The following is a 26,415-nucleotide window of genomic DNA, read 5'->3' on the forward strand; positions in this document are numbered from 1 at the left end:
TCTTTGATAACAAGTTGTATTCTTTCAAACGATCACTGAGTCAAATTCAATTATAAACACCTCTCTCCCGCTTCCACTCCTACCAAGTCTACTATATACCATTGAGTCTTTCTACTTTTTTAAATAATAATTTTCTATGTATAAATGTGTCCTTAAAGTTGGGAGTTTAAACTTAAATTTAATATTTAAATATGAACTATTTTTAGTTTTGGAATTTAATCACAAGCAAGTACCTAGGTACCTACTTATCAATAAATAGTATTTTCAAGGAAAGCCAACGTTCGGGCAGGACAGCGTCTGTCGGGTCAGCTAGTTATGGGTATAAATTATGTCGATCACTCGAAACCCGATCACTGGTAGAAATAATTAATAAAAGTGAAATAAAAATAAAAAACGTTATTTTTACTATAAATAATATTTTTCAGTTGTAAGTCCTGATATTGACGGCCCGGTCCTGATAAGATCAAGCTCATTAATAATTTAATTTGTTATTTAACGGTACAAACGCGTTTGTTTGAATTAATCACAATTTGTCAAAACAGTTGGGATCTTAGCGTCAGTCGATCAATCAGACTTTACAATTTATTGTAAAAATATATATTTTACGATCGACATGGAAAACTACACCGTTCAATTGTCTAAATAATGTATTCGTTACTTAATTAATTATAATGTATCTTAGTTAACGTAGTACAACAGAGATGGAAAACATTTGAGAGAAGGTAATATGGCCAGTTAAAAAAAAAAAAATATTTGTAAATCATATAACACAAAGTATTTTACAAGTATAAATACGTTGAATTACATTCCCAGGAGTTACAGCAACTCAATTCGGGACATAAATAATATTAGCATTTAGAAAATAACACATATTGAGAACAACAAAGAAACAAAGCAAGTTTAGCACCTCTATAACTAAATATACAACAAATATACAATATAGTTTAAGCATTTACAGGCCTTGGAACCTGTCATTGGCTGATTTACGCAGTTACTTTACGTATTGCGTAACATTTACCGTTCTGCCTATGTTTGAACAGCCATACTTTTTCAATCCTTTAATCTTTTGACTTAGTCGAAGAACTGAAACCTTAATTGATGCGGGTTAACATAAACTCAATATTTTGTTTTTTTTTTAATAACTGGTTCGAGAAGTATATTTTTGGTTTTAGGAAATATGACCACATTTCTTATTACCGTGGGCAACTGAACAGGCTCAAAATTATACAGGGGAGAGATTATCACTCCCTTTTTTATATTTACTGTACTTGTAGTCCTAGCGCTTCTATATACCTCCGTGTAAAATTTCAACCCTTATCAGTTCATTGTTTACCTTTATGTTCTTATTCTCGAAGCACCCTCTTAATACCCAACCCTCTTTCTTTTCTAACTCATAAGTGTCCATGCGGCTCGACTGTGGAATCATCTCCCATCCACTATCAAAGAAGTTACTGCAGTATCTCAGTTTAAATCACGTCTGAAGAAACATCTCCTTTTTCTTCCTTAATCTCCCCTTCCTTCCTCTTTCCTCTTTATTTCTTTTTCCCATTGAGTAATAGCATTGATTTAAGGTAATTTAAATACAAATACAGTTATTTCTATTTTTGCACATCTTTGGCTATTTTAATTTCTATTGAATGTTGAATTGTAACTTGAAGAATATAAATAAAACTTTTATTATATTGGTTGGTCTGTAGAAATTGCCATTTGGCAATAATTAAGTGTACAATAAATGAAATTTAAAAAAGAAGTATAAAAAATTAAAAACATTATCAGGCGCTGCCTAGTATTGAGGTGAAATAATAAACTCAAATTAATCTAAATAGGTGCGAAGGTTTCACGGTCACTGTTATGAATATGTTTCTTTTTGGGTGATACCGTGTGTGTTGGATTTGTTCCGACGTTTCGGCTACCATTGCAGGAGCCACCTTCAGGGTAAACTGAGTGAGTCATTGAGTCACTCAGTTTACTCTGAAGATGACGATGAAGATATCACCCAAAAAAGAAACCTATTCAGATTGATCTCACTAAGAAATATAGATACTCTAAAATATACATTTTTTTTATTATTTATGCTCGGTTATTATATGTGAACAAAAAGAACTATCGGTCAGCAAAGTCATAAAAAACAAGATTTTAGTTAAGGCTGTAGTCTGGTAAAAATAAAAACAATTACAATATTTTTATTTCTTTTTTAAATTAAAAATTTCTAATTTTTCTTTAATAAATTTCCAGTTCAACTATCTTCAAATTATCCCCAATTAGAATAACTATTCGCTACCTTTAAATCATCCGTAATTATAATGAATATTCATTTTCTTTAAATCGTTAGAACAAAGTTTGCTTCCATAGTATGTTTTTATGAGTATCAAGTATCAATGTACCCGAGTTTACTCCTAATTTCAGGAGGCGTAATCTGCCGGTCGAAAGGTTATTATATTTAAGTTATACAAGTATATTTTTTCCGAAACTTCTTATAAAAATAAATGTTTTTATCTAATATTTATTTCCCTTATTGATTTAATAACGCGATTTTAAAACAACGGTATTTTAAAATAGCAAAATTGTATGAATTCTTTACTTTTATCTGACTAAAGTACGTATAAAGTTGAATTAAAATTTTCCTGTCTTTCTGATTTGCACCTCAGTTAAATATTTACCACCAAACAATCTCTTGTCGGAAAACTTATACAAAGTTAAATGCTCGGATCATTTAAGAAACGTTCTTCAAATGACCTACTAATAAATAGATATATATTTTTATTTTTTTTTAAATCAAAAACCCTTTTCGCTTTGTGCTGTAATATTTTATACTTATTTATTTTTAAATTTGTATAAACCAAAGTAATTGAAAATGAATTCATTAAAAGTGTTTATTTAAATATATGTTTATGTAATCATTTATAATTTTGATTTTTGAAATATTTATTCATTAACATGCTTCCACTTTCCATTATGTTATATCCCAACTCAACACAGGGCACATGGCCTCGTAAAGTTTGGGATACGTTAGTATTATTTTATTGTAGAATACATGTATTTGTATGAATAAATAAATAAATTCTAAGTTAGTTCAATTCCTGATGATGATGAAGTAACCTCGAAACTGGTCGGCGTATTATCAAAGTTCACGTGGTTTATACAATTTGTAAATGAAACAATTATTCAAATTAAAGAGTACTAATCCTAGTTTACCTACGGATTCTGCATATCCATATAACAGTAGTTGAAATGGAACTCACTTTGTAGGCACGACCCATGACGTCACGTCTGTAGGGTCAGTTCATCAGGAGTAGTCCTGAGAAGTATCTCCCCGGACCTTCTAGGATTCGAGAAGTTCGCTTTTCTGAAAAGACAGTCAATTATTTGAATGGTGAAAAAGGAAAACTTTTTTTTTATTTTCCCTTTAAAAACAGAATACAATCATTGCAATAATATATATTTCAAAAACATTTAACGACGTAAAACGTTTATGGTAACATAATTTACGTATGAGGTTACTGACTGCAATGTGAGCAACGAATGTCTCGAACAAGTAGAAGAATTTGTGTATCTGGGAAGCATGTTTTCAGGAGATGGAAGATAAAAAAAGATGTTGAAAAGAGGGTGAATGCGGGCAACAAAATGAACGGGGCACTAAGCACAGTAATTGCTAATCAAAATATGTCATTTGAAGCCAAACTGGCAGTGCACAGCGGAGTTTTAGTCCCAACACTTATGTATGGAAGTGAAACATATTACTGGCAGAGGAAGGATGAAAGCCGAGTGAACGCGGTTGAAATGTGATCTCTTAGACGTAGACGAATGTCTGGGAAATCAATGTATGATAGGGTTGCGAATGATAAAATCAGGCGAGAGTGTAAATCTGAGTCAGGTATAAATGATAAGATTAAGAAAGGATCTCTGAGATGGTTTGGTCATGTAGAACGAATGGACGACGAAAGAATAGTAAAACAAGTATATATTGCAAAAATGAAACCAAAGAAGACGTGGCATGATCAGATAAACCAGAATCTTAAGTCTGGTCATGTTAAAAGCAGGCAGAACCGAAAGGCATGTATGACAAGATGTATGAATTTGGAAGAAGCTAGAAAGGTATGCCAGGATAGACGTGTGTGGCGGTCCATTCTCTCTGCCTATGGCGTGATGGTAGTAGTAGAAGTAGTAGTAATATACGAGTTACACTAATCGACCATGATTTTGTTACATTAACTATTTATGCTGATTCGTGCGTAATTTTGGATCCTTAATCCGAATTTGTCTATCACCCTTTTTTGTAATTTTATGTTTTACACCCCAATTAACACATTTCGCCTTTTTAGAAAATATTACTTACTTAATAGCGTTTTAGACATAAATCTTATTTAGGACAATAATTGGTCGCCCGACTATGACTAATGAAGATGTTCAGTGTTTTTTTTAATGTTTTAATCAGTTTAAAGGCGAGTTTAATATGTATGAGCGCTATGATTTATTACAGTTTTTTTTTTGTAAGTTCTCTTCCGTTTCTCGAGTTCTGTTGATTGGCCAGTCAACCTACAATAAACTGGAAGTCTGTTACAACTCTCTTACCATTGGTTGATTCGGAGGAACCAGTCACGTCACGCGTAGTTCATTTTAATTTAAAACTTTTTTTTTACATTTTCAAGAAACTTCGCCGTACAATTTTATGCTCTAATTTTAGCACGTGTAAGAATACATTTTTTATATTCAATTTCCCATAGGACTGATTGTCCGATTCACGTTTAAAAAAAAAAAAAAATTAGTACTCAAATCAGTGTTGCTCTTTAAAAAAAGATTTTGAGGTTGATTGATACGCTTGATCTATACCGAAAAAAGGTGAACTCGCATCACCTTTAAACTCACAAATATATTTCACTAATTCATCGGTTGAATAATGTCGGGTCTTCTACTTGAGATAGTTTATTCAATTGAGTGTGGAATTCTTTGTTTGTTAAAAAACGGTAAAGTCGATAAGTATATATAACAAATAATGAAGTAGTAACTGTGGGCTGACCCTAAACTAGGTATACATAAGAATAATTGTATGTACTTATGTCTTCAGTTGGTTGAGGGCTTGTCAAAAATTGACGTTGATAAATGGCGTCTAAAATTCTCGTCCCAAATACTTTACTTCAATTTATTCTTGTTTCTTATTCCTCTTGCAAGGGAGAGTACCGTTACCTGTGACAGTCGACCGACTTATTACCTGTGTGAAATATACACATATGTGCAGGAGACAAAGCCCTTCTGCGGGCAACCGTGTATTGGACAAGCGAAGAATAACACCGTGCAGATGGCTAAAATGCTAAATAAATCATTGGAATGGAATTTCCTTACTCTTTTGGAATGAGGACAATCGAATACAAAATAAACAAAGATTCTTTGAGCAATTTAGCCAACAAAACCTCAAGACTGTTTGCATTTTAAGAACGTATCATTTTGTTTCCTTAAAACAATTACAAGACGCTAATGGTTATCTTTTTTCTGCATGAGACCGGCAATCTTAGAACACAATGGGACCACGGACCTTAGAAATAACTCCAAATGAATATTGATAAAGTAAAGTTTGAATGTCGTGTGAATTGATTTATTTCATTTAAACCGATATTTTTTTATCTTAAAGCAGCTTTATGAGCTTCATAGATAACTTTACTTTTGTAAAACTTGAAACATTTAAAACAGAGATAATATTTTTTTCATATTTTATATCCATACCAATATTATAAATGTAATTTAATTTTGTAATGGTCAGCGCGTTTGTTTACCATGCAAGGGATCTCGGTTTCGATTCCCGACATGGTTGATATAAATGATTGATTTAAAAAGATGTTTTAATACTATAATATTGCATAGTCATCTTAACCTTTGTAACAAAAACGGATAAAGATACGTTGCGATTCGTGTACCGGTGCAGTGCCCTATGCACCATTATGAGAATGAATATTGATCCAGTGGAGTTTGAATGTCGTTTGTATTGATTTATTTCATTTTAATCGATATTTTTTATATTTAATAATCTTTTTGAGCTTCATGGAAAATTTACTTTTGTGAAGCTGGGAACATTTCTTAAAACATACTCGTATATGTTTAAACATAGGCAGATAGGCTAATGTTACACAGGGTGTCGATTGGCTACTTAAACCAGCCAACGCCAGATAAATGCCTAGACTTCCATATTCCCTTTTAGAAAATGTGTTCTCTCTCTGTTACAAATTTATATCTAAATAACTCCCAGGGGAGGAAATCCAGCCTGTCTACCAACATTTGGACACACTCAAAACATTGTTGTTTAAACTATTTTGACTAACCCTCCCATGAAAACAATTTGATTTAATTAGAAATAGTTCACCTAACCTTCGCTGTAAATTTATTACACGTATGAATCAGCCACAAATGTGGGTTAAAAAGTTATAAAATTTATTGTTGAAATCAAACATTCATCACCATTTGTATTAGTAAAGGCGTACGGTGCTAGAATTGTGATTAGAAAAGTGACCAGGGCTGGTATTCCAAACGAAATTATAGCGCGGTATAGCGCGTTTTTACGTACTAAATACGTATTATAGCGCGCTGTAAACGCGTTCGGAATACCAGCCCTGATAAACGTATTTTCATGGACAGGTGATAGAGTGTTATTTTTATCCGAGTACACCAGAAGGTTTATGTAAATATACGCTTTAATTATCATATAATCAATAAAACTAGCACGCCAAGCTTAATACCAATTTAATTAAAAAAAAAAAAAAAAAAATAATTTCATAATTATTTTTAATTTTTCATAAATTTAAAAAAAATAATTTTCACCATAAATTTTTTAATTTTTGATTTATAAATTGATTAATTTTTTTAAATTTTTATTTTTTACATTTTTCTATTATTCTTTTGTATATTGTTTTGATTATTTTGCATATTGTTTTGATTATTTTGTATATTGTTTTTTTTTTTTTCATTAAATGAAAAGGCAACACTTTTACACGTTAAGCGTAGTTACAAGTGCTGTACATTATTTATTTATTTATATACGGCATTTCTGCCATTGACATATACATATGTGGTATAAAGAGTGCTTAAAAATAAAAATATAAAAAAATCGAGTATGAAATATTAATATACTCGTACTATACACATTATAAATTACTTTATTCAATAAAATATACACATTATTATAATGTTAGTACATTATAAGGAATACAAAGTATTAAAATATATTTTGTCCCGATAAACTATTCAATAATAGTTTGTCAACGGGTGCTCAGACATTAGTTTTAATTAATAATCAAATAAAAAGAGTACGGACATAATACTGTATTTGTATAAAATAACAAACATAAAAAATAGTTCAAAGAATTTTTTTTTTAAAGTAAAAAAATAGAGTAAAATAATACATTTCAAATTTAAGAATAGCAATTTACTTGAATATATTTTAAACATAAGGAAAAAGTAATCACGTGTAAAAATAGTGTGTGCTCATAAATGTAATTAAAACAAGATAAAAAAAAACAAAGTAAATCGAAAGTTTCAATTCATAACTACAGATTTTAATTGTTTATTGTATTGATTTTAATTGTATAATTTATTTAATACCATCCGATAAAAAAAAAACATGTAATAAAAAAGATCCTGCCTTAACACAGGAAATTCGTAAGTCGGGACAAATGTCTAATGTTATGTCAACAGGTTGATTATATTAGAAGCTTACCTATAAAATTGCCGTTCATGTGAACGGCATTATATTATAAAAATGCCTTTAAAACAATGGCGTTAATTTTGTGTGTGTTAAATAGGAATATACTTAAAATTGTTAATTATTCAATAACATATATATTTTAAAGAAATTGTACAATAACAAAATACATGAATCAATCAAATTATAACTATTCCATCCCAATCTCCTGAAGTTGATTTGCTCTTTTTGATAAAAAATATGTTGGTCACTTTATTTTTTAAGTTAAGCAGAGATAAACTAAATATATCAAAATATGATGCATATTCATTCCCGGTATTCTGTAATCTAAAAATATGTGAGTTATATTGAGCTACCGTTCGAGAATTTAGGCAATAAAGTATTGTAGATGTTCTGCTTAACCTAGGTGGTACATATAATGAAATCAATTTTAGTAGATCAGGGGTATCAAACATTGGTTTTATTATTTTATATAAAATCGTAAGGTCGGTCGATGTTCTTCGTTCTTGCAATTTAGTTCATTTAAGAGAGTCTAAAACTTTGTTATTATTTAATTGATTACTAGAAAAAACCATATTAAAATTAATACATCAAAAAAACTTATTCTGAATTCTCTCAATAGAATTAGAGAAAGTGATTTGATAAGGTGACCATATAGGAGAATTATAATCTAGTTGGCTTCTAACTAGAGATGTGTAAAGATATTTTAATGTGTTTATATTATTAAAATCTTTTCCGGTTACGGTACAAATCCTAATGATTTTACAGCTTTGTTAGATATTTTAATAATGTGTTTTTTAAATAATAATTTCGAATCGAACAAAACACCTAGATCGCTCACGGTAAAAACATTAGTAATTTTAATTTGATTTAACATATAATTAAATAGAAAAGGATTATTTATTTTATAGAATCTCATAGCTTGACATTTGCTTATATTGAGTTGCAATTTATTTTGTTGGCACCAGATGTTTAATTTGGACAAATTATGGAACAAAATGTTACAATCGTTAATGTTTTTTATCTCTTTGAATATTTTCATATCATCTGCAAATATGAGAATTTATTATTATGTAAATTATCAAATATATCAATTACATCATTTATAAATATTAAAAACAACACTGGACCAAGATGCGAGCCTTGAGGTACTCCACTAACTGATTTAAATTTATATGATAATATATCATTTATTTTCACTGACAGATTTCTATCGAACAAATATGTTTTAAACCAATTTAGCAAATTACCTTTAATTCCATATAATAAGTTAATAAATATTTTTGATTTATATATCGAAGAGTCCCGACTTAACACGGAATTTTCTATCAAGTCGGGACATAAAAAAACATATAATTGTGTCTATGATAAAATTGTGTATTATGTGAAATTTAAAAAAAAAAATTTGAATACTTACAAAACATCTTATCAAAGAAAATTTTATCTAAACGCTATTGTATCAAAAAACATTTACCTCGCAATTTATTTTTGATATGCGGGAATAAGAAAAATCTTTGGCTGCCAAATCAGGTCTCCACTGCGGATGACTCATCAATTCAATGTTTTGAATGCTCAAAAATTTACTCGTTTGAGCTGATGTCTGACAGCTTCTATTATCGTGGTGGAGAATGATTTGTCTTTTGCAATTGGTTTCATTGTTTGCAGTATCAGATTTTACATATTCAAAACTTAAGTAGCAATCTTCGTACTAACAAAACAAAACAATGAAAAAAAAACCACTAAACGTCCTCATTTGTGTTATCCAGTTTTAGGGGTTTAATGATTGTGTGTTTTTGAACCCAACTTCAGCAAAAACGTAAATAATGCAACAAAGAAATGATGTTGGCATTAATATTAAAAATTATTATTTCCATATAAGTTTAACAAACAATGTATTACTCAGAATTTCGTTTGTATGATTAATTTATCCTAATTTACGACGTGTCAACAAATGCCTTTGTTTTACTGTTGATAAATAATCATATCCGTAAATATACTCGTAGATAATCACCACCACAATATTTGCGGTAAAATCTTGTACGGTAAATCATTAAAGAAAACCACACAAAAAAATAAATAAAATATTTTTTAGTAACGTCACTTGTCATCAATTTGGTGAGTAAAGCCAATAAAATTTAACTTGTATCTTTTTGTTTAAAAATAAAGAATTTGCATTCTACACAAATTCTTTGGTCAATTGAAATATGAGAATCGAGTGCGAAGCGGTGTTCGAACCTAGGACTTCCGATCTGTGAGTCCATGATGCTGACGACGCGACCACCTATTTTTCACAAAACTGTTTATATTTTCACTTACTTTGGTTACCTTCAGGTTGACCCGATGTCTTCTTTCAAGATGAAATCCAAAATTAGGCAATCGAGCGGAGATAAGTCCGCCTTAAGTGTAGACGTTCGGCCCAATTCTTAACCCAATCCATATCTACCTACTAGTCAGTAGCTCAATCACATAAAACTGTCGACGTGCTTAAAAACATGCTAAGCGTTTGAGCGATCACAATGAACATATCTATTTTTTTGTAACGGAGAGGGAAAACATTATTGAGGAGAGAATATGGAAGTCTAGGCATTTACAGGGCTTATGACCTGTCATTGGCTGGTTTAAGTGACCACTTTACACACTGCGTAACATTCACCATTCTGCCCATATTTAAACATCCACATTTCCTCAACTCTTCCATCTGTTAACGTTTGTGAAGTAAAGGAGCTGAAACCTTTAGCATTTCAGTTCCTTTACTTTAAAAAAAATCAAATTTTTTAATACTTAAAAATTCATACGCCTTTTTATTTTATACAAACCGGTCAGTAATTGAATAAATGATAAGTGGTTTAAAAATCTCCTTTGTTTTCATTTTACTTGTGTTTTGAACGTGTTAATTATATCAACAATGTTTTAAGAAGGCACAAATCTTTGTAGACAGACTGGATTTCATCCCTAGGGAGTAATTTAGATCTAAATCTGTTGCAATAGAGAGGGAAAACATTTTTTAGAAAGGAATATAATAGTTTACCCATTTACAGAGCTTATTACCTGTCATTGGCTGGTTAAAGTGGTCACTTAAACTAGCTGGTAAAATAAAAAGTATAAGAATCATTTGTTTTCAGGCGTTGCCTAGTAGGTGAGTTGGTTCAGGCGGATGAATGTCACCTGAATGCAAAGGTTTCAGACAGGCTTTAACTCTTTGTTGCAACAAATTTAGATGTTGATTTTAAATAAATTACAAATATATATATCTGTGCAAACCCAACAACACTATCGTTACACCAAATTATAAATTTACTTGATGTATTTATTATAATATATTTTTATTTTTTTGAATCTAGAAAAAAATGTCATAAATAATGAACGACTAACTGAAATTCAACATGTAAATACTTAGGACTAACAATAGACAGACAATTGACATGGACAATTCATATCAACAATTTAATTAGCAAAGTGGTGACATTATTGAGTCTTTTTTTAAAAATTAAAAACTGTGTTCCAAAAATGGACAAAATCTAATGTACGAAGCCTATGTAAAAACTAAAATATGTTATATGCAACTACTATGGGGAACAGGAAATATAAATTACGTAAACAGACTACAAAGACAGCAAAATAAAATAATAAAGTTAGTATATGACCTATTCTATCTAATAGCAACTAAAGAACTTTTTAAACAAGCTAAACAATTGAATGTAACTGAACTCTTTAAACTAGAATCCTTAAAATTTATTCATAAATTAGCCACTGATGTAATTGTAGACGAAGAATCAAAACTTGAAAAATCTGTAGTAAACATGAACACAATACGAGAATATCAGAAAAATATCACACACAACCTTCTCAAATGAGAAAAGGACAATCGAGGTTAATAAACCATGGACTGAAATTATACAATAAACTACCAGACAAAACTAAACAAAAGACTCAGACAATCTTTGCAAAAGATGCTAAAAATATTATTTTTAACAGAAGAATGTGAATTTTAAAAGTAAAAATATATTTTTTAAATGTATGTAACCCGTAAGGGTTTATCAATGAAAAATTTTTAATTAAAAAAAAGAATTCTTCACTAATATCGCGAGAAACTTACTCAACTAAATGATCCGTTTCAGCTGTCCGAAAGTAAACCAAACATCACTTCACGCCTGCTAAATTACAGTAAGTAAACCTTACACCTACACTGAGTGGTTTTCAAATTAATAAAGACCGTAAAAACAATTAAAATTCAATGTAAACCTGACACGGCCCATATAATATTGACATATTATGAACGTCAGTGCACAATAACAGTATGCGTACCTGTGTTCTGCCGAATGAATACTATATTGTCGATATAATTGAGTGCGGCGTGTGAGTATGTAGATATTCTAAACTTTCATGCAAAACGTCCGCACGCATGCGCCAGGGAGCTCACTGTGCGCTACCCCGCAACTGTCAACTGTCAGACTGACAGCTGTCACTTGTGTTGATAGTGACAGGTAACAGCTGATTGTCCTCGGGCGAGGTAGAGGTAACATCCTTAGCTCCCAGAGAAATATTAATAGTAAAATTTGTACCTTCCACAGGAGTTACATTGAACGAAATATTCGGGAAACAAGATTTGATTTCCAAAATATCATATCTTTTGAACCAAATGAGATAATTTCAACCTACAAAAAAACGTTCAATGTAAAAATAATGATTTAAAAAAATAAAAAAACATTACAATAGTGTATCTGGAACTACTGATGTTTTTTTTACATTAAAACAAAGTGGACTTGAGACTTTTATTTCAACTTAAAAAAACATTTTTACAACGAAAATGGACTTTGGTGTTTTATTTACGTATACAACAGCTTATTGCGATAATTTCTGTATTTTTAACTTCAAAACGGCAAAAAGTGAATTCCCGTGTTTTATCCTCTTATGTACAAAAATTCTCATAGTTTGTTGGTGTCCGACCGGTTGAAAAATACCGAATCTGCATACCTCGTTATCATTTATCTATCTGTATTTAATGGTGCATAAGACACTGCATCGGGAAAATAAATGCAGCGCATCTCCATCGTCTGAGGAAGGAAGCATATAGACCGATCTTATGCGCCAAGTGCCAGTCCAGGGACTGGGAAATATTGCTGTGTGAAGCCACTATACAAACAGTCATTTCGAGTTAACTTTCTCGGGAATCGAACCCGTGATCTCAAGCATGGTAGGCGAAGGTGCTAAACACTACATTACAAGGCGAATTTTTTTCCCTCGATTCCTTTTTCGAGGATTTTAACCTGAGAGTAACCATCGAGTCGAAAATACTCGTCCCGGGTTCTGGTTTTCTTTCATCCGCCTGGACAAAGAGAGTCGCTACTCTGTCGCTACTCTGTTTAATATTATTATATTATGATCTCATTTTTCTCGATAAAGATGATGATAACATGGAGAGGTAGAGTAAACATAAGCGTTTGAAATATGTTCCTTCAACCTGCGGCCAATTGGTCTATGTTTGATGGAACAGACTTTAGTCTGTTGCGAGCGTTTGCCAGCTACTTTTCTCCTCGAAATTACTAAAATGCTTATATGTACGCTATGATACTAAACAAATAGATTTGGAAAAGCGATGGTTTAACCGGCAAGTAATGTTCTACTCTTAATCAATATTTGTTTAAAATAGCTATTTTAATGTAAAAAAAACATCTTATGAATATGTTATAATGAGGAACTTCAGCCCTACGGGAAATTGGATACAAAAAATGTTTTCTTACGCAGGGTAAAAATTAGAGCATTCAATTGTACGCCAAAGTTTCTTGAAAATGTACAGAAAAAATAATAAAAAATATTTTGATAAAAACGCACTACTTTAAATGACGTCACTGGTTCATGTGAATCAACCTATGATCTGAGAGCTATGGAAGATTTCCGGTCTGCTTGTCGCTTCTGGACCAATGGGAAGAACTGAATGAGAATGAGCGGAAATGAACCTCTGACGTTATACGCGGAGTTATTTCAGAAATACAAAACTTTGAAAAATCCTAGCGCCGATAATACGATATATAATTTTTTTTTTAAAAGTTTTGACTTAGTTTAACAGTCTATTAACAAATAAAAAAAACCACTGAACTTCCTCATTTGCGAATTATCTCGTGTCTCTGCCCTGCTCAGTTAGTCGGGCGTAAAGCAAAACGATAAACAATGGTGCCGCGTATGCGGAAGGGAGCGACATACTGAATAGAACTTACAGCAGACCTATGTAAACAGTCCGTGCTTTTTACTGTACTACTTGTTTTGCTTGTCAAAGTCGACGTGGCGATATTTGCTATCCCCGCTGGTCAATCCTTGTCCTTTGAGGACGACTTTTTAGCTCGGATTTGTATGAAGTGTTATCTTTATATATTTTACCTCAATGGGCGATGGTAAGAATATTTTATAAAACTGATGAGCAAATGGGGGAGCAAAAAAAGGAGCTTCGGTCCTTCGGGAAATTAAGTATAAAAAATGTTTTATTTATTAAAAATTAGGGCATTAAATTATACGGCAAAGTTTCTTAAAACCAAACGAAAAAAAAATCAATAATATTTTAACAAAAAATAACTACTTTGAACGACTTCACCAGTACATATGAATCAACCAATGGTAAGAGAGTTGTGGAAGATTTCCAGTTTACTTATGGTCAACGAAACGATCGGCAGAACTGACCGAGAAGAAGCGGAAGAGAACTTGAGACGTCACACGCGGAGTGATTTCAGAAATACAAAACTTAACAAAATTGAGTTTTTGACATTTCTTGCTGAAACCGCATTTTAATTATATGAATAAAAATACGTCTGTAGTTTTATTCCACTTTTATTTATAATTTTTTACCAGTGACCGAGTTTCGTCGTGACTGACATCGTCAGACTGGTGGGAGACTTAACAAATTTCTATGTTATATGCAAGTGCAATCAGAGGTTCTAAATCACAATTTTATGTAATCACTATAGGTCATTGGTAAATATTTATAAATAAAAGTGGAATAAAAATATTTACGTATTTTTATTATTATACTTTAAAAAATCATACCGCTGATAATACGATACATAAGGAATTTTTTTTCAATTGGCTTTGTTTAATAGTCTGTTATCAAATTAAAAAATAAAATAAATCCACTGAACTTCCTCTTTCTAAATTGATTAAAACTTATAAATACTGGTTTGGTTTTGGTTTGGTAAAAACGAATAAATGATGTTTTCATGGCGCGGAATCACCGATACGAGTATGTCAATCAGATGTCCGCCTTCCTACTTCTGCCTCCGACGCCGACGGAGGAATCCGAACAAATATTGATCTCAATGTTAGCTCAGACAGTAATTCCCACAGAAAAGAGGTAAAAACCGGCATTTTGGAAAACAATCACGTCCCGCCCGTAAACGGAATGACAAGAGTCGTTTTTTGTAGTGGCTATTGAATATTTGCCAATATAGCGATATACTTGTCCACGCCGCAACATGTTATTATGACAAGTACGAGATTCCTATGGATACCTGTATTTGTTTATTGGTTCATTCCGCATTAAACGAGTGATTAGATTTTCAACAAAACTTATAATAAAAATATGTCTACATTAAACCACTGTTTTTTTATAACAAAAACAAAGCTTCAAAAATTAGTCTTACGCTTCAGGGACAATTCAATATGTTATTTTTAATTTTTATTGTACTGAACCTTTATAATACTTTTTTTTTGCCCGTGGTAAAAAATGGAGCATTTAATTGTTCTGCGAAGTTTCTCTAAAATGTATAATTTATTTTTTTAATGAGCTAATTTAATCAATGACGTAAGAAATTCTTCTAAATCAACCACTGATTGTAGTTTCTGGGAACTCAACTAACCAACCAGGACAACTCACCGAAGAGAATTAGTGACGTCACGCGCGGTGTCTTTAAAAAAATTACAGAGCTTATAAAAAAAGTAGCGATGATAGTACGTTGTTTTTATTTTTAGAAATATTTTTTTTATCAAGTTTACAATAGTAAGAATAATTTAATATATAGAATATCAAGAGCTTTACAGTTTTAACAACGCGTATTCGTTCGGAGACTGTCGGCGTGGAAAAAAGAATTCAGTTTTTGTTTTATAGAACTTCGACAGCGCCTTCTTTGGCCGGGCTTGCATTTTCTACAATGCTCAGGCACAAAGATATTAAACTCTAGGCACACTTGACCTACGAACTTTGTTGTTAGGATAACGTTTACCATTTAGCCATGTGCAGCAATGATAAACAATAACAATTTCAATTGTTACGCGAAAAATCCTTATAATCAAACTAAAATTATAGTACCTACAAAACGTGAGGTAGATCATGTATGCCTATTATAAATTAAAATAAATGCATTATTGTGACACATAAGGACCATCGCGCTTTCGTACTGTTTTCACTTTCCAGATAAAAGGACGAGGTTCGATAGTGAACGCTTCCTTCCTCCCTATTGAAGGAAGTAAGGAAGTAGGCAAGTGTCACTATGCGCTCCAAGATTGGCTAACTGAGGTGATGGCCGTGTCGCGTTGCCACGTTATCACGTACGCGGGTTGGGCGTCATTATAACAATGTTCGTGGCAGTTAACTATTTACTATCTCGCGCTAATGATCCGCGGTATCTAAGTCGTTTAAAATTATTTATTAAAGGTCAGAGACCCCGAATCAATTAAACACTAATCATTTACATTAAGATCTTATGCTACCTAAGTTCATTTATTAGAACGATGAAAATTTACTGTCGAGTGTAGTTTTTTGAAGACCCAGACTTGAGGGAAGATAGTTATTTAGTGTAGAACTCGTCACAAGAGATTTTCACAGGTCTGTGAGACATCATATCCACATTAAAACATTTCATTTTAAAACGTTCTAAATGCTTTGTTTAAAACTAATTATTAAAGTCGTAATAAAACTTTCTTTTTCATGCAATTTTTTCTCTGTTTTTGATGTGTATTATTATTATTATCTTATCTCTTTCTGAAATTAATTTATCAAATATTTTGGTGTACCATATACTATATATTTTTAAAATTATTACTTACTATGTTTGTACTTACCTGTATAATTTTTGTATATGCCCCTTTAGCGTATTGTAAAATTAAATAAATAAAAATGATCTGTTAACAAAACATGACAATAAGAAAAATAATTAGTTTTCTTATATTTCGGAATGTAAGTATATTGGTCTCTGGATAAGCCCAACCTCCAGCCTATTTTCCTTAAAAATCGATGTTGAACTGATTAAATATTTTTGATGTGAACATCATATGTGGAGACCAGATAACAGAGGAATACTCTGGGTGCGGGCGAACTAGGAAACAGAAGAGCGTTTTAAGGGTATTGATATTTTTGAAGTCAGTTGTGCTTCTGTCAATAAATCCAAGGAGTTTTAAGGATTTATTGATAACACGTTCGATATGAATTGTAAAAGAAAATTTAGTGTCAAGTTTAATACCTTAATCTCGTATACTAGACACAGGAAATAATATTTCATCGTTCAGTGAGTAGTCGTATATGATTGGATTTTTCAGACAAAAAAAATCTCAAAACCTTGCGCTTACTTAAGTTGAGATGTAGATTATTGGATGAGCTCGGGTGCTGAAATACTGTAATATATTGTATTAGTCAATCTGTTTGAGAATCTTAGTGCCGTCAGCGAATAGCCAATTCGATGAAGTAAGAAAAACATTTTTTTGATCATTAATGAATAGATTGAATAGCAAAGGAGCAAGGTGAGCGCCCTGTGGTACACCTGAAGATATATTAATGCTGTTTGAGATGGAATTATTTACCCTTACAAACTGTTTTCTTTCATATCATCATATATTTAGTCTTATTTGTATATACTCGTATAGTTAATGAGTTATTATTTATCCAATAGATTGTATAATACTGTTAATATTATATTTATTATTAACCCCAAATAATTTATAACATAAAATTTATAAGTTGTGAATACAGTTTTATATCACTCAATCAATACGAACATTCTCAGCAGTTAGTACAAGCTTAATTTACCCTAAAAACATGATATGAATAATTGTAGGTCAAGTTGTGTTTGAAATATTAACCTGATGATCGATAAACCCGTATGAATTCCTTGAAATACCTACACCCGTACACCGTACCGTGTGAAGTACGCACGTCTGTATTTCCTCCGTCACTTTGCCGGAATATTAATATGTTTACAGTCAATAATAAGTCACACGGGCGGTAATGTCCACCGTCTGCATCCTCGGTTCATGGTACTGTCTCAATTGGCGCGGATAATGGACGGCGGAGTCACCTCTGGCTGCCGGTATTCCGGAGAAGAGCCGATGCATGATTCACGGTGTTTCCATTAGTTACTCGGAACGGAAGAGGATATTTGCGGCGAAGGTTTGCAGAGCAAATAATCGAATTTCTGATAGTTTTCGAGGAATTTCATACGCATTTCCAGTATTTCAAACAAAAATTTACGATACAGAATTGAACGTAGTTATGCGGAAAGAAGGCAGGCATAGAAAAGTGAAACTGAGGTAATAGCACGTTTGTGCAAAAAGTGAATAATCAAATCTATACAACAGTTGGAATATTTTTGACTTTGAAAAATGATAAACAATAAATACATTCGTTTTTTTTTATAATACGAACAAGAATCTAATTAAGTATTTACCGGTTTTGATGGTTTTTCTAGTGCTATGGGTATTTTCTGCAAATGGACAAATACCGTTTTTGTGATCGGCACTATTTTCAGGTGATCATTACAGCTTTTTTGTATGAAAGCGGCCTGATTGTTTTTAGCGGAAGATAAAATTGACCTTACTGCACCCGATAACACCAATATCTCATGTTTTCGAAATTGTACCTGCTTTTTGCATAACTACGTTCAATTATCAATCATTAGACAATGGAGAAAACCGATCTATTTATTACAAAACCATCATCCGGGTAGGCGGATAGGATAAAACGCACGCCGATTATTCCGATTTTTTACATGTCTATTTTTCAGTATTTGTTGAATTTGGTCGTGCCATGACTTTTTCAGTCTTTCTCGTTTTCTGCATCCATCAACGTTTACATCGTAAGTCATTTTAGCCATTCTTTGCTGTCTATTTGCTCTACATGTCCATCCCAACGCACCACTCCTTTCTTGATTTTGTGAACCTCAGGTGATAAATCCAAAACAAAGAAATCGGGTGGAGATAAGTCCGCCTCATAGTGTAGTGAGTGCGTTCGCTAATCGTGCTTGAAGTCCTGAGTTCAGTTCCTGGCAGGGTCAATGAGAAATATTGGTTTCAATGGTTGTTTTACTTTGCAATATTCTCTAGGATTTGCTTGTTGAGGATTGGAGATCCTACCCCAATTGGATATTGATGTAAAACATGGTTTTGGTGTTCCAAGGTGTATTTATTACATGGAAAATAAATATACGGAACTTTTGCGGAACATGAAAGCAATGGCGATGATGTGTCGATGCGATGCCACTCGGACAACTGCTGGAACTGAGTAACTGCGTTGAGCTGACTTGGTTGGGCTGACTCTTTAAGCTGACTGTTTGGGCTGACTGACGCTACCACACCCTGTGGTCTCTCTATATGTCACTTTACTTTGTTCTTCATATCTTCATGGTACAAACGAATTTAATGTGCTTCAGGACGTTGCTTTTATGTGGAGGTTTAATACTGTTGGTCTTGCAGAATATAATGCATTGTGATAAAATAAATATTAAACAACTTAGTTTTTAACCACTTTTTTTTTCTACCGACCGGTTTTAAAGCTACACAAGGTTCTTTATCAAGGTATAATGAACCAATGAATCCTATCCTATTTTATTTTTACAGTGAAAACGAAATATTACATTATTGATACATATAATATTATGGAGTCAAGTGTTTTATTCATATTGTTCTTTCAACGACGGGAAGTGTGAAGTGAGATAGATACGATCTTTAAAACTAGACAGGAGTGGACTAAAAGAAATATTGCTTTTTTTTCTTTTCTTATTAGCGATTCTTAAAAAGAAAAAAAATTAGTCTAAGGTTCCTGATTTTGATTCATCCGATTTTTCCAATCGATTAATAAATCATTACTAATTCCTACAAATTTGCTGACCATATCAATGAGTAATCATCAGGTGGAATAAATCAATGACAAAATATTGAAATTCATCAGAATAATCGTCCCCGGGTACAACAGGTAAGGAGGTCGCGGATAATGAAGGTGTATTGTTTAGTTGACCTCAATTAGTGGGTCCTTATTGCGGCATGAAAGTCACTGGCGGCGGTGCGTGCTCCTCCGGGCCTATCGGGGGGAGGAAGGAGGGAAGAAGGGAAGGAGGAGCACGTCACGTTGCATTCTGCACGTCATTGTTATTCTAGAAGCACATGGCGCGTCATGCTAAACGGTGCAAACTAAACTTTCAATAGTAACATTCGTGTCCTTGATGACGGTCCTGCGAAGGGATTATAATATCAGTGTGAGATGAAGATGGATCGGCATGGGTTTGCTGGAAGTCTTATGTGGTAATCGTGTTTATGAATTTCAATTTTTGTCAATTTCAATATCTTTATTTTACACGCTTATGTACATTATTATCCGTGGTTGTACCCGTCTGACTTCATACTGGGAATGCTTGGCTACAATAGTTTGGAGAAAAGAAGAAATGCATACTTTCTTATGTATTTTTTCCGATTGATCCGTGGTATTACGATCAACATAGGTGTAATGGAGAGTATTTTTCTTTATGTTCCTAATGACTGCCTTAGACACAGACAGCTTAAGCTGCTTTATCTTCCTGCTTGCAGAACCAACCTGCCGATGGTAATGCCAGTAGGAAGAGCAAAGTCTTCACTCAACCGTATCTCTTTGGATATTGATATCTTTCATATCAGTGAAAAAAAGTTCAGCAGTTCCTTATTTTAAAGTTAGACGAGGTGCAGTGAATTTTACTTCGTTTTGAGCATAACTAAAAATATTAATACCATCAAAACTTTTTATTGCTCACTAGTTCGACCCCATCTAGAATACGCTTCTCCTATTTGGTCTCCATTCTACAGGACTCATATTGACCATATCGAGTCTGTCCAACACCGTTTTCTAAGAAAAGTGGCATGGTTGCTCGGATTACAAAGGGGTAATTATTCCTATTTTTAAAATAGAGCAATCTCTTAATTTGTCTTCATTGGAGAGACGTAGAACTGAGATGGACCTTATATGCATTTTCAAAATACTTAATGCTTTAAGTGATGTCCCATCTCTGTTGCAATTAATTTCTTTTCATGTTCCCAACCGTGTCACCAGAAGTCAAAATCTATTTATCAAATCTTCTTTGAGCAACTTTGGTTTTTATGCCCCAATGTCCAGAATGTGTAGATCAGTCAATTCATCACACGACTTGGAATTTTTTGGGATAGATCTTCCGGCTTTTCGTAGATCTCTTCGCGACTAAACGGTGTGGGATGAAGTTGGATTGGCATGGTTTAGCTCAAAGTTTTAGGTCTTTCGTTTTTTTGAATATATTGTATACAATTATTGTTTTGCCCTTGTTTGTCTTTGCCAAATAGTTTTATGTTCTTTTTGTTCAGTTTCTTGCATTTATGTTTCTTCATGTAACTGTTGTAATTGGCTTAGGCCGTATATATAAAAAATAAATAAATGAATAACTGCCCAGGAAAAGGGTTGTTGGTGGGTTTTTTGCAATATCGAATATATCTCAGATCACCATGATTAACAACAAACCAATTTAAAAATGTTTCTTGTAGTTACTTAAAATATTAGTTAACTTTCAGATGATTTTATTTTATATAGAAAATAGGTAGCTACTGATTGTTTAGAAGTTACATTATAAAGGAAGCATTAATCCCATCAAATCTATGAACGGACCGCGCGTGCTGTGTACTTTTGTGTGCAGAAGGAAGATGATGATGGTATTTTTTTCATTGTACATCTTACAAATGTAAGAAATCACGACAGTAGCTTGTTTTCAATTTTGTTTGAAATAAGAGAAAAAAAAAATAGAAAACGGGAAAAATCATTTATGAAGAAAGAAAAAAACAAAGTTCAAACAGAAGGTTAAGAAATATGTGTTAAATATCTTATTAATTTAATATACGTACATTGTTATTATTTTGGCCTCATTATCGACGAGTATATTTTTATTACGTAATACGAACTTGTGATTTCAAGGCAATGTTTACTTGCCGAAGAATCCCAAAATACACCCGAGCAATAACTATCAGGTGCACATTCTGCGCACTTCAGGAACAAGGTGGCTGCCACTTAATCTACATAACATTATAACAATGCCATAAGCCACGGTTGACTATTTACATGACAATGGCATTGAAGGAGCGCGTGCCAGAAGTGGATACTAAATGCAGACTTCTCTCTAGTCACGGAAGCCAGGATCTACAAGGAGATTGACTAACCATAAATAATGATTTAATAATTCTTACTAGCAACATTCGGCATTCGCCAACCGTTGGCGTTGTGCTATTTCACAGAGTTAGTTAATCCACACGATATGACATTTGAGAGTACGAGTAAACTATTTTGTAAAATTTCTGCAAAATTACATCAAATGGAGATCAGTCGGATTCATAACGTGCTGGTTGGTGCTTTTGACTATTCTTAAATAAATAAAAATGAAAATAAAATATAATACAATAAATATCAATCCACTCTATTCTAATTTTAATTTCTGGAGAAACAATTCGGTCAGATGAGTATCATCATTTCTCTATCCGCAACTGAACGTCTTTAAAATCAAAAAACACTGCACTAGTAGACCAAATTTAGTGTATTTTGATATTTTGTTACGTGTAAGTAAGGTGATCAGTCTTACGCTTCAAGTGCTAGCCCGGGGACACTAAAATATTGCAGTGTATATACACATTTTTAACACTACTTTCGGTCCATCCTGCTAGAAATCGAACCCAGAACCTCAAACGTGGTAGACTAATGCACCAGCCGCCAAGATACGAGGCGGAAATAGTTACTCAATTTTCACTTTCAGCAGAAGAAACGTTAAAACATAGGTAAACGTGGGGTAGTTGGTTACACGGGCACCTGTAAAAGTGGCATCGTGGATTCGATTTCCGGCAGTTGCAATAAAAAAAATCCACAACATTTTCTTTGCTCAACTGTTCTGGGTGTTTAATATTTTTCAAAACTCTTTCCATATCCTCCTCTTTCCCATCTGCTAACAATCCTCTAAAATACGCTGAGCTGATCATTCCTTTAAAACAAAAAAAAGTTTAGATTAGGGGCGGTCTCCAAGAACCAGAGATAAAATGTGGATAAGGCTTCATTATCGTGTTAAAGTGTTACTATATTACATTTAGTGCCTCCGAGACCATTCAGAAGTAGGCAATAAGACACACTGTAACAGATACGGTAAACTTGGGCTATTGGTCTACCGTAATCTGGTAGTCACAGTGTGGGATTTAAATGCAATCATTTGAAGATTAAAATTAACCTACTGTTAATATTATTACCCGTTTTCCCCACGTGGGTATGCAGACTATTGACAGGTGTTGCTGGTTATAAAATTACAAGTATTTTAATGTGTATAACATGAACGAGTTTAACCTCCGCTTTTGTAGACCGGAGATTATTGATTTGAGTAAAAAGGAAAGATTTTATCGTTTCTAAATAAAATACTTGTTTATTTATTTTTTTAATGAGGAAGTTCAGAGGTTTTTTCGTATTTGTTTAGACTTTTAAACTACACCAACAATTACATTTAAACAAAATATATTTCGTATTATCAGCGCTAATTTTTTAGAGTTTTGTATTTCTGAAATTGCTCCACATGGGATGTCAGAGGTTCTTTTCCGCTTATTCTCGGTCAGTTCTGCCAATTTGTCCGTTCACGGTAAGTAAATCGGATATCTTTCACGACTCTCTTATCATTGGTTGATTCATATGAACTAATGATATCGTTCAAAGTATTTCCTTTTTTTGTTATTTTTTCGTATATTTTTTTAATGCTCTATATTTTTACCGCGCTCAAGAAAACATTTTTTGTATCCAATTTCCCGTAGGGCTAAAGTTCCTCATTGACATTAAAGGCTTTATAATACTCGTAAATGATAACTATTTTTTATCCTATTGATTATTGTTTTAATTGTATTTTAGGCTTTGATTCTTTTCATTTTCCCAGCGAATAATTATTTTTTTTAAAAGAGATCGATGGATTAGTTTGTTGAAATCTTTGCACTATTCCGCTTTTATTCATTAACATTTATTTATAAAATTGACAACAATATATTTAAAATATATATGTACTCGTATGTACATACCCTTACATCCTAGAAGAGCATTCTACGATAGTCTCTCCTAGAGTCAACAACTAACAGTCCTTAATGATGAGATTTACAATACAATAGTTAAAGTACCCTATCTTACAATTAGACTTAACATCATTTCTTGCGTTTAGAACGTCCACGAGGTGGTTTTATAGAAAATAACGCTATGTTTATAATAAAAAAATTGACATTCACGTCACAGCCATTTTTAATTTCAATTAATTAACACATCGGTACTAATAATTATTATAAATGTGAAAGCGTGTTTGTCTGTTTGTTTGTGTTTCTTGGCGCAACGGAGCGAACGATCGACGTCATTATTTGAATAGGGAACCTTTTCATTCCGAAAAAATGTCTCGCTTTTTTGGGTAAGATAAAGCGGAGGCCCGAGGGCCTGTTACATGGGGCCCGAGAGGCCGAATTCTCCAGCATGTAACAGATGACCGTTGTCGCTAGTCTAAAATAAATTTATACATTTTACATACCATCCCATAAATGAAAAATGAGATTCCGAATTGTAACCTGCTTACTATTCATTTGATTAGGTACTTCTTTGTATGTTCTTTGTTTATTTCTGTTATCAATGCTTATTATCTGCGTATCGCGTGAATAATTTGGGATAAGTAAATAATCTATAAAGAAAAATTAATTATAAACGTTCAACAGGTTTACGGGTTATTATTTTGAAAGCGACCGCTCTCTTGGGCACAACCCGCAGGGTATCAAGTACGCGGATCTCGATTAAAAAAGGATGTAAAATGAGCTACGTATAATACGAAGAAAGAGATTAAAAAGGCGAAAATCATAATTAAAATCGCCGTCTTTGCGAAGTAATTCTCAATTAATTTTTTTGAATGTTTTTTATTTTGATTCTTGAATCACATAAACATATGTGCTCTGATAATCACAATGTACATATAATTTATGTATAAGTTGTTTAACACGCATTTCTTAACCTTCTAGTTGAATTTCTTATTTTTTTCTTCATAAATGTTGTTTCCTTTTATCATAATTTTGTGATTTCGCCTTTTTATAATCGGAGTCTGATCCTTACATTTCTCCGGTATTGTGATCATGTTCATGTTGGCTTAGATCCATTTTTTCAAAAAGTCTGTTTTCATTGATAAAATCGCGCAGAAATAAGGGTATTAGAAGCAAACGTACAAATCTCCACAAAAAACTTGTCATTAAAAAATAGTTATTGATGCCATAATAAACTTTACATAAAAAGCTACTTATATAAATAATAGGGTAATTCAAATCTGTCTCTAAATCTTGCAAAAACTGATTTCAATTATACTACTTGACACCACAAACTTGGCATTCTCCATTGAGTAAGTGAAGCACAATTTGAAATCTTACAATTCTTTTTTCAAAGTTTTTTACAAATATCTCAGTAATTCCTTCAATGAAGATTTCTAAATTTGCTTCTTATACCTTTTTTTGGTAATAATAAATTAAAGGTACTAACATAATTTATTATGTTAGTACTTTTAATTTATTTAACATCGAATTTACACTTATACATCGGTTTTTTTTCAAAATAATTCTTAAGGCTTTGTTTTATTAATGGTTAAATTGTTTGTTTTGTAATTTAAAGAAAAAAAATCAATTACGTCGCGTCGGTCAAGTATAATATATTTATTTAAATGTATTACATACTTATGATCAATCTGATGGTGCTATTACCTTATCTTAATAGGCACTAACGAAATGCTCTACCTGAGAACGAGCATTATATTTTCCCGGTTGCATCATTTAGAAATAATAATCATGTGATACGATATTAATTAAACATAGTATCACTTGTTTGGATAGTAGAACTACGACCGAACAATGGAATACATCAGAGGTTGTCAAATTACGCTCCGTGGCCCACGCGATAATCCAAATCCAACCCGATAGTTCGCCACATACCCACATAACGCACAGTACTCATTTTAAAGTACTCATTTATTTTTAATAAACACGGGCCAGTAAAGTATTGACATTTTATTGATTGATAACATAAAAATATAACGTGTTAATTATACCTGATTATTATTTAACTATTTTCTTGTTGTTATTTATGAAATTGTTTTTCTAAATGCATATTATTACCACCCGGTTCAAAAAGATAAAACTGATTTTTTCCAATAATAATTTAGGTAAGGAAGATACGAGTTACAGTACCGCGGGTAGTGTCGCGGACTCGCGGAATTTGTTTCACATTTTCTAACACGGTTTTTTACGACTAAACGGAAATTACTACAAAATTTAAATATTCGGGTAAATCGTAAAAACGCAAAAATTATTTTAAAAAAATGAAACCTTAGCGTACTAGGTTTTTAACTATCTATGAAAGGATATTTCATCAAAGACGAAGAAATTATTCCCTATGGAATATAATATCGGACATATATTAACTTCACATACAAACTAATTGTTTTTCAACATCCCCCGATACGAAC

At 32.4% G+C, this 26,415-nt stretch overlaps 1 protein-coding gene across 1 annotated transcript in view; it reads right to left on the bottom strand.

The window, feature by feature from the left end:
• The window catches only part of LOC148279254 (putative chitinase 10), a gene marked incomplete at its 3' end in the record, with an annotated part of 75,737 nt that overhangs the window by 43,875 nt on the left and 5,447 nt on the right, over positions 1-26,415 (bottom strand). Inside the window, exon 2 of the mRNA XM_088230234.1 lies at positions 3,243-3,346. Coding sequence (XP_088086360.1) covers positions 3,243-3,260 — 18 coding nt within the window. The remainder of the gene's footprint in view (positions 1-3,242; positions 3,347-26,415) is intronic.

Source organism: Micrasema longulum, unplaced genomic scaffold (genome assembly GCF_059751315.1).
Source record: "Micrasema longulum isolate JH-2025_06_02 unplaced genomic scaffold, ASM5975131v1 h1tg000740l, whole genome shotgun sequence".
NCBI classification, from domain to species: Eukaryota; Metazoa; Arthropoda; class Insecta; order Trichoptera; family Brachycentridae; genus Micrasema; species Micrasema longulum.